The sequence below is a fragment of the Rhinichthys klamathensis genome, unplaced genomic scaffold (genome assembly GCF_029890125.1).
Source record: "Rhinichthys klamathensis goyatoka isolate OS25496 unplaced genomic scaffold, OSU_Roscu_1.1 h1tg000430l_1, whole genome shotgun sequence".
NCBI lineage: Eukaryota > Metazoa > Chordata > Actinopteri > Cypriniformes > Leuciscidae > Rhinichthys > Rhinichthys klamathensis.
In genome coordinates, this window is record NW_026606926.1 from 1,533,684 (window position 1) to 1,544,224 (window position 10,541).

The 10,541-nt window shown below is 36.1% G+C and overlaps 1 protein-coding gene across 1 annotated transcript; it reads right to left on the reverse strand.

Annotated features, from left to right (window-relative positions):
• Positions 1–613: 613 nt before the first annotated feature.
• Positions 614–9,253, reverse strand: cax1 (cation/H+ exchanger protein 1). The gene is made up of 20 exons (XM_056235793.1): positions 9,118–9,253; positions 8,061–8,216; positions 7,591–7,703; positions 7,339–7,447; positions 6,890–7,006; positions 6,732–6,793; positions 6,246–6,428; positions 5,420–5,605; positions 5,243–5,342; positions 4,786–4,927; positions 4,480–4,663; positions 4,235–4,334; positions 4,043–4,161; positions 3,902–3,939; positions 3,535–3,653; positions 3,291–3,436; positions 2,519–2,613; positions 2,354–2,432; positions 2,161–2,269; positions 614–782 (listed from the first exon to the last, which is right to left on the reverse strand). Exons 1-20 carry the CDS (start codon positions 9,188–9,190, stop codon positions 709–711), a joined length of 2,304 nt encoding a protein of 767 aa, XP_056091768.1. The 5' UTR covers positions 9,191–9,253; the 3' UTR covers positions 614–708.
• Between the last annotated feature and the right edge of the window lie 1,288 nt (positions 9,254–10,541).

The following is a 10,541-nucleotide window of genomic DNA, read 5'->3' on the forward strand; positions in this document are numbered from 1 at the left end:
ACCTCTGTATCTGTAGCTTCACTCTGGAATTTGGTTATAATATGTGCCTACCCACCACTTTCTGCCATTTTATTTCTTCATGACTGGATTCCTGTTTGCATGGTTCAGGACTTTAGGGTGCTTTGTCATACAGGCAATGTGCAGACTGTGACAACTCCATATTTATGACTTTCATAGAAATGATTTCCACAACACAGCGGAATATCTCACTCAAGTCTGCATGGCGTGACGGGTTTGTGTTTTTTTTAGACAAGGGGTCTCGCTGGACTTCAATTCCTTAGTTGTGCAGCAAATGTTCAAGGTACTTACCGGTTAGCTGTAACTTGTGTACCAGTTTTGTGTTTTATTGTTGAAAAATTAATAAACTTGTTCAAACTGCTGGCTGTGTTGTATCTCTGTTGTTTTTACATCTAATCAAAAATGACAACAAGAAAAGTTAAAGGAACACAAAATTGATTTATTAATTTTAATAGATTGCTAAATCTACTCCTTTTTTTTGTGAATGTAAAATATTTTATGCATATTTTAAGTAAACATGAAATTGCTTTCAGCTTCAAAGAGCAAACTCTCATACTTCTGAGAGCATGCTGGGGGGGATGATTTATTCAAATCATCTAAATAAAGAACTTTACAGTGTATATGAAACAAACATACACAAAAACACTACAAACATGCCAACAATAAAAGATAATAAAGGGAAAAAAAAATTCAACATCCAAGAGGAGCAGGTGCAAAAAAGTACAAAGCCAGGAGAATGAGGTACACAACCACCAGAGCCGTTCCTGTTCAGGAACACAATAACCATAGTCAGAAATTAGTATTCACTTTTTTTTAATGTAACAATGAAACCTGAACTAATATCTTGTAACTAAACCAAACCATAGAAATGACATATAACAATACTACTAATTCATTGTCTCAAATCGTGCACAACAAAAAGGCACAATAAACAAAACTTCTATACGTTAGTTCATACATGATTATACATAACAGTTATATTTTATTGTTATTTTGGTAACACTTTACAATAAGTTCTCATTTGTTAACATTAATGCATTAGTAAACATGAATTAACTATGAGCAATATATTATTAGGGCTTTTATTAACCTTTATTAGTGTTCATTTATAATGTTAATTATAATGTTAATTCACAGTGCATTAACTTATGTAAACAGATACTTTTGATTTTAAAAAGGTATTAGTAAGAATGTAGTAAATGTAATGTAGAAATGAACATTAATTAGGAGTAGCTATGTTTCCATCCACATATTTATTTATGTGCATTTTAGGATATCGCATAAACAAATACTGGATGAAAACGGCAAGATGGGCATACATTCTAAAAGTGCACAAAAAAAATCTGTAAAGTTAAAAACAGGTAAAAAAAATGCTGATAAGACATGCGCATAAACTACGATGGAAACACATTTACTGAATAAATCTCTCGAACAAAAAAAACTGCCTCAACAATGGATGTGATTGGATAACTGGACTAACCAGCTGAAAAATGTAATAGCACAGAATCTCAAATGTTGGTTTGATCATTCTGAAATGCCTTAGTCAAAGCCTGTCATCAAAATGATTTGGATTAATTCCCTCTAAGTATCTCACATGATTGCATTTTCAAATACCAGGCATCTGAACGCAAATCAATATTTCGTCGACGCACTCTGAAATGCAAGTCATTTATGATGTAGGAAAAAATAGATAAGTGGCGATTGCAGGAACTTCCATTTTTATTGCAGATATTTTGGGCCAATTTCCCATGAAGTGACCATTTTGTTTTCCTGAACATGGGATGGTGCTTTATTTCGTAAATGTTTTATGTTAAATCGCAAACTTTTTAATTAATTTTTACAACTTTAGGTAGAAACATAAATCATGTAGAAGCATTGTTAGTTCATGCTAACTAATGTTAAATGAATCATTATTGTAAAGAGTCACCATTATATTTTTTAATAGTTCACCCAGAAATCAAAATTCTGTCATCCGCCTTTCAAACCTGTATGACTTACTTTCTTCAGTAGAATACAAAGGAGTTATTGCCGAAGAGCGATCATGGCTGTTAAGCAGACTGTTCCTTACATAATAGCTATTGATGATATGATTTATATTTTGGACAAACTGGTCCTTTAATCCCTAATACTAATAACGCTTACCCTGAAAGTAGTCCGACTTTCCATCCATAAATATGTAGTTGACCAGGATAACGCTAAAGATGCTTGCCCAGAGGTGTAAATCACTGAATATAAGAACGAATCCAACATCCTTGGGAGAAACAGATAGAACTTGTGTCATACTGCAGAACTAAGTAACAGAAACCAACTTAAGTTATTTTTGAGTGTGACTTACATAAAAAGCATTGAACAAGATCAGTAGCGGTATCTGCAGCATGCACACCTGAACTGCAATGCAGCTCCCCACTTCCAGGCTAGATGATAAACATAACAATATTAGAGGCATATCCAGATCATATATTGAAAACAGTTAAGTACACATTTTTGTAAGAGTTGTAACCTGAGACTGATGTTGTTTTGAAGAGCAAACTGGATCCCGTTGACTATCTCAGGAAGCTCAGGAACCATGGCCAATACAGTAACTCCAATAAAATACTGTAACACAATATATTTGTGCTATAAATGAACATTTAAGCTTGGATACAGAGTAAGAACAAGGCCTGCTATTTATGAAAAAGACCTATAGGCTATAGTATTAATAAAAGGTTTTGGTTTTGGTGTCTACTAAAACAGGTTTTCATGTCTGAAGTTCAAAAAACTAATTTTTCACTTATTTTAAATAGTTGCAGCACCTCTCTTCCCAGTATGTCTGTAATGCTGTTTAGTTCCGGTCTCTCTGAAGCCCCTCCTTCCAAAAAGTGCAATGTGCTCTGATTGGTCGGCTGGACTAGCGAGTCGGAAATGTCACGCCCCTCACCATAACCTCAAGTTCATTACACTACTAAAGCAACTCGACCAGGACTCGATTCCTTTGGTGAGAATTTATTTAAACAAAGAATATTGTGACGTGAACCTTCCTGGAAGAAAACTCAAGACTACAATCGAGGTATTTAGGGAGTGCAGAAACAGTGCTTACTGATAGAGAGATAAACTCCCTTTGGAGTTGACTTTGTAACTTTGGAGAACTTTTTCATGCTCAAATAGCAACATTACAAAAGAAAGTTGAAAATGAAAAAAAAAAAAAAAAAAGTTAAATATATATTTTTTGATTATTAAAAAAATATTGGATTAAAAAAAAACATTAAAAAACATTTTTATATACATGTTTGTACCTGTGAGACACTGGAGTTGGAGAGGATCGGTTTGATGTTTTCAGTGCTAAGATCAGCACATGCTGCCATCAATACCGTAGCCAAAATGAGCACCACTAGAGCTCTCCTTCTAGACCAGTGAACCACTGCACCGTGGTCACTAATAACTAGCACACACACAGAGAGAGAGAGATTAGGACATTAAATAATAAAAGCACACACACCTACAACGGCATAACTCAAATGCAAAATCACAAATACACACCATGACAGTGTCCGTCACTGACGTGGATATCATAAATATGCGAATGAGTCTTAAGGGTGAAGATCAGACCAATGAGATACGCAGCAGGTAACAGGACAGAGATAGTGTACACTAAAGGCCTGAAAGCAAAGACGGAAACATTTAAATGTCTTTATGCTCATGCTGTAATAAATACTTTTGAATAATGACTGTTTACTATTGTCTTTTTAGACCTGCTTTACACCAGAATTGAATTCTGTTTGCATCACTGAATTATTATTTTTCTGTTTATCACTGTAAAGCTGCTCTGAAACAATCTGTATTGTATAAAGCGCTATACAAATTAAGATGATGACGACTGTAAAAATAAGTGCAATTGGATACTCACTCGATATGACTCAAAAAAAGTGGTCGGTTGTTTTCGCTCTGTAGGAAAATATCACGGTCATATTTAAATACTGTGCTCTGCATCATATACATCCACAAAATGTGTCTAAATGGCCTGAATCATATTAAGTAAACAACATACCAGGTCATAATGGCAATTGTTACATATGAAGGGGTTTGTGGTGTTACCAGCTGCGTTGTTACAGCCCTCACATATAAAGTTTCCATAAGCTTTTGAAAACAACGTGGGGGCGAAAACACCTGTGGTCAGAGGTAAAAGGTCAAAAATAATTCATACTACCTAAAAATAGTGAATTTTTGGTGGCGCTTTCACCTCCTACTGATATGAAGAGCAGGGCTGAGCTGACCCCCGCCGACCTGCTGTTGAACCGCTGCTCTCTGTGCTTGCAGCCCCCGATGATCATACAAATCCCCTAAAACGCACTCACACAGAATGTAGCTGTTAGGGGAATTTTATAATGTACAACATGTATGCGTGGCTGGTATCAGAGCAGAAGGGCTTGTGTGAGAAAGCAGCATCCCAGAAACACACACATAAAAAAGCACACTCGCTCTCACAGGTATGAAGAGGATGCAGCCCAGCAGGGTGCCGGTGAGAGCAGATTTGACGATCTCCGCATAGCACTTGTTTCCTGCGCGGTGACCCTGCAGCAAAGCTGTGATGTAGAAGGCCATCTCCGTAATCGAGCCGAACGTGGCGTTTACTACAGCTCCCACAGCAAAGTTACTCTGTGCGGAAATACTACAGAGAAAACAATGGGATTCACACAGATTTTACATGAAAAAGAAGAAAATATACTAAAATAAACAATATAATAAAAATAGAAACTTGAATAGGTACATATAAACAGATTTAAATGTTACCTTGCTATCCCCATTCCAATGTAGTAAGACAATGGGATAATGGAGCTCACTGCTGTGGCAAACTTCACCTCTGAGCTCACAAAATAATTGTCTCTGTCCACATATCCGATCACCAGAGTGATGATAACCAGCGGCAACAGGTCTGAATATCGGTTTTAAAGATTTTAACGTCCATAAATACTGCATTTCATAAAGAAATCAACTTTTTAGTTTTTGGCAATAAAGCTTGCTAAAGGGATTTGTCGACTAAAGTAGTTTAGTTCAATATTTATAACATTTATTGAGTATATTTATATACTTTATTATATTTAATTATTTTCATCATTACCTCCCTTTTGTCTCAGTTGTTATTTTTCTTTTCCCGCCCTGTGTGTCTCATAAAACAATTATGACTAAATCATACATAAAAAAGGTATGGTGAGAGTGGTTTAAAATCAGGCATAGACATGAAGGATACTGACAGCAAACACATTGATCCCATCCACAGTGTATTTGTAGTAGTACCAGTTGAAGGCACGGTAACAGCAAAGCAGAACTCTGGTCTCGCAACCTTGTGGCTGAAGAATAGTAGATACAACAACTATTAGTGAAACAGTTAGTAAAAGTATCATGCAAACAGTAGAATAGTACTCACCTTTTTCACAGTCCGAACTTTGACCTCTTCCGGTGGCATGAGCAGGATGATGCTCAAGGTCCTGCCGTTCATCTTTGACACAGGGATGGTGAACACCATCATCCAGGACAGGAAGACGGCCAGGGAATGAACCACAGCCAGCAGGGGATATCCCAGCATCAGCCAAACATACGTACTCAACCGACACTAGGAAGAAAACCTTGAGGTAACCATTTTTTGAATTCTTATCTTTTTGTTTATAGTAGTCCTCATGGGCTTCAAACTAACAACCTTCTGGTCAACAATCCTAAACTTTACCAACGATGCACTAAACCCCAAGCATGATTTACAGTATAACAATGGCCTATCAGCTAGACCCTGTTTACACCTGGTTTTAAGATGCGTTTTGGTCGATCGGACCGATTTAGGGCTCTTTTGTCCACTTTCAACCACTTCTGTCCTGATTTCTTCGAGGGGAGGGAAATTGTATAGGCTTTTTCAGACCTCTCAATCTAGTGGACAACATAAGTTCACGCAATGTATATAAATCCAGACGATTTTGTCTTTAAAAATCTCTTACTATGTAGTGACCTTTAATTTGGAGCAAGAGAAACTGGGGAAGTGACTATTGTCAATATAGCTGTATTACTTTGCTCACAGCTGATTGGTCCGTTTTCAGTTTGAGATCTCTTACCCAGAACATAACCTGCCCCGAGCAGGTTAGCCATGGAGAGCAAGTTACAAGGCCAAGCCACTTTCATGGTGCCTAAAACCCAGGGTTGGCACAAACTAAACCAGCCTCAGGTAAACTGGGCCCTAAATAAATTTTCAAAACTGACAGTCTCACCCAGTAACGTGCCTGCTTGGGGGGCTGCGTAGGCACAGGGATTTCTGTGGTAAAGACAGGAGCGGAGCGCAGCAAAGGTGTAGATTCTTTCACCTCCAAAGACTCCTTTACTTCATCCACTTCCTCTGGAATGGCCTCACAGTGTGGGAATTTCATACAACATTTCCTAAGCAGGCTGCTGCTCTGAAAGAAAAATTTAAATATGTGCAGTCAGACGAGAGACTTCACATTTAGATTTGAAAGGAGTGCAGTTGCAAATATATCAGTGAAAATGGATTATTGGCATTCTAAATCAATTATAACACGGAAAACATGAAGACCGCAGAGTCTGGAATGTCATGTGCCATGCTACAAGACATAAGATTAGTTTATTTAACTGGCCTTTGCAAAATGATTTAACGGTGTGACAGAATAAAAAATAAAAAAACATGAACAAGCGAAATATATGCTTTTGAGGAACCTTCCGCTGGTACATTTTGCTCTTACTTTCTGCAAAGCCTTTCCAAATGGCCATAAGAAATAACCTGACAGCTCCAAACAGAGTTTTCCTATCACAAAATATGAGAGAACAGATTCAAGTGAGAATAAAGTGTAAAAATGCATGACTATTAACAAAAATAAATGACAAATGAACCCTGACATACCATATGGGATCCCAGCAATGGTACAAAACATCAGCAGACTAACCAAGAAGTAAAACAAAGAGATCCACCAGCCAAAGAGCAATACATATACTATATTTCCAACAGAAACCAGTGATCCTAGAAGCAAAAGAGATCGAAAACATTAGTTAATCAACAGACTACAGTATTTTATACATTCAAACCACACTTAAAGTGAATGGGATGCCATAGGATAAATGATCAAACATTAAACCATGAGGCATCTGTAAAGATCTTTCTCAGTCATTTCTTTTTAAATTACTATTAAACAAATGGTCACAAAAAAATGTATTTTTGAGGAACGTTTTTTTTCTTTAAAAGTGTAGTTTAAAAACAAAAACAAAGTTATAGTTTAATATCTTTTGCAATGACACATATTTTCAAGGGTGGCTTGCATGTCCAATAATTTTTGGGGTTTATCTTTTTCTAACCTGAATGATGTTTGATATAGTTGAGCTCAGAATAAAGCTCCTTAACTACATCAGATCTGTCCTCAATGGGCCGCTCGGTTACATGACTCTTCCATTTCCTGAAACCAAACTGGCATACAAACTAACATAAACAAATCATTTCCTCCAGTTATTGCATGGATTTGCACCCTTATTCTGTATTTTTTCCCCCACTCTGGAAACATCCCTGACTGTTAAAACAGGAATATTTCATGAGCGCTCATATTTACACACCTTGTAGTTGTTGGCAAGTTTATGTGCCTCCACCTCGTTTTCTGCTCGGATGGTGGTTCTGACGCTCGTTTCCTGCCAAACGTCATCCGTGCATCGTGAATGCAGGGAATGCCCTGAAAAGTGATCATTTTTGGAGAAAGATCTGCAACAATCCTTTGGAATAAAATGGCTGATTGCTTTTTCATAGCTAGTATTTTTATGCATGCTAAAAACTTACAAACTATATTATTTTCACACATTTTGCATAACCTTATAACATAAAACAAATTTGTAAATATGTAATTTGTAAATTTTTGTAAATATGTAAATAATACAAATATAATAGAAAAAAAAAACATTTCTACCCAGTAAATATTGAAATTGTTCTAAGCTTATTTCACTCTCTGTTTAATAACACTTTCCTACAAACAAGAGCAAAAAAGTGATAAAATACTATTTTTGAGACTTTGAGTCTATGTGAATACACTCACTGTGGGTAGAGAGGCATTTCGGGGTGTAGTGTGCTAAATACTGGGAGGTGCAGGGGGAAGGAGTATCTGGAATCTCAATATATGCTCCGGCTACACACAGTCTGTCACACTGGGAGCTACAGCGGCGACCTTTGGGTTCATGGTCCCAGAGGGGCTCTAAAGGTCATAAAGAGAAAGAAATCAATGTCTCAGTGGATTTAGAGGTTTCTCATGGTCATCTGATGACTTGGTCGAGTCCCCACCAGTCAGTGTGGAACTAACAAAAGACTCCTGATGGTCACATGAACAAGAGTTTCTAACACAACATTAGTAAAGCGACTGTGTCTGATGGCATTGCTAATTGATATCATGACATAGGTAAAAAAAAGAGAAAAAAGAAAAAAAGCTTTACATTTACTACCATATTTCAACACAAGAAGTTAAATATTACTTATGGGCCAATTAGCTTTAATTGATTTCATATTAAAAACTAAAATATATGTTTAGAAGTTCAAAGGTCACATTACTTCAGCATTTAAGAATTAACCAAACATTCTCACAAATAATTTCAAAGACATGTACATAGAAAAAAACTGCTTACAATCTTTATTTTCAGATGATATAACTATGGAAAGTGCCTTTAAATTTGTGACAGATTAAAAACAAACACTTAATCAAATATTTGACACGCCATCTGCACATCACTGATGTTTTTACGTGCAGATTTAACTTTGCATCTACAGTAGATAGAAACAGGTAGGTAGAAACAGGTGAAATTAGTCTCTCCTTACAGGTGAGACACATTCCCAAAATTCCCCAACAAATTGGATTTGCCTTATTTGTCAAAATATCTACAATTACTAACTGACATGACTTAAAATCTCCAAAAGAAATCGAAGGAGTTTCTATAGTTTAGGAAAACCACTGGTAACGTTACCTAAATAAACAAACAAACAAACAAACAAACAAAGCAGACAAACACAGAGAAAACTATCTTAAAATCGGTCCTAATTAATACTATAATGAGAGAAAAAGTCTCTGAACTTCTTAATAATCATGAGATGACTGCAATACTCGCCTGAACTCTCGGTGGACCGTCGCCTCCGACTCTCCACATCAGCGGACATCGTGTGTTTGGTGTTGTGAGCCATCCTGCTTCAGTCTCGCACCTCCGTCCACTATCAAATCACATCAGATCAGTTTATCTGATTCTGTAGCCTCTGCCTGTGCGCGCCACCGACGCATCCTGGGAGCGCGCTTCTCAGCACTGCCCTCCTTTCCCTGTCTAAACATTAGAATTAATTGTGTGATTTCAAAAATAACCTACAGTATACTGCGACTACTACTACTACTAATACTACAAATAATAACAACTGAAATAATAATAAGTACTTTTATTTTTGACATAAGACAGTTCCAGTGCCACGTAAAAAAAAGTAACATTATGAGAGTAAAGTCTTATTTGAGTCATAATATTTTGAGCATAAACAACGATTAATGTCATAGTATTAGGTAATAGGTTTTTCATATTATACAGTTAGGGATTTTCAGGGATCTTTTTTCTGAAGGTGAAATCATCATTCCAGAATGTGGCAATGTAGGCCTATTACTGTTCTTATGAGACTGTCATTGAATTGTTTACTTAGCCTATTTTTTCAAAAACACAGATTCATTCAGGAACTAAGCGCCACTGATGTGCGTTTCTAGGAGACCGTTGGTGGAGCAAAACAACCTGACTGCCAAAATTGTGTCTAAAATGTAAGTTATCTACTCAGTATTAGCTTTTTTCTTATTGAACTGGTATAAGCAAATAGCCTATCACACTTACAAGCAGAACGCTCCTGTTCAATCTATTTTATGGAGTGAATAATTTTTTTTTTTAGCTCATATAAGAGTTTGTTCTGATTTCACTGGCTTGAGAACGAACAATAACACAGACACGATTAAATATTTGTTTATGTTTATTTGTATTTAAACTATGTACAAATATGACCACTCTTTCAAAACACTGCCAGCTCACCAGCTGCTTAAAGATTATTATGATTCAGCTTTATACTCTTTTTCATAAGTATCTTTGAGTACAGGAATAACAATGAGAGAAAGATATATTTTTCTTTCTTTATGTACTACTAAATATTCTTATGAGATGCACCATTTATCTGCAAAATAAAAAAATATATACTCTCAGTGACATGAAATGTATTCAATCACTAAACATAATTTCCTTTTTTTTTAGGTGTATAATGAAAATAAACTGGAAGCATTCAACATTTTGTAATCTGAATCCTTTTGTTTTCATCAGTTTCAGTACATTTTATTAATTAATGGTGTGTCAATATTAAAATATATACAATAGAATGAAACTTTGGCAGAAAAAAACAAAGATACACACAAACACATGAAAATACTGACATAAAAGAGTATTGATGAGGACAAACTGGCTCTTATGAGCGAATAACAGTAACAGTGATGGAGGAAAACATATCATCGCAGTCACAGAGC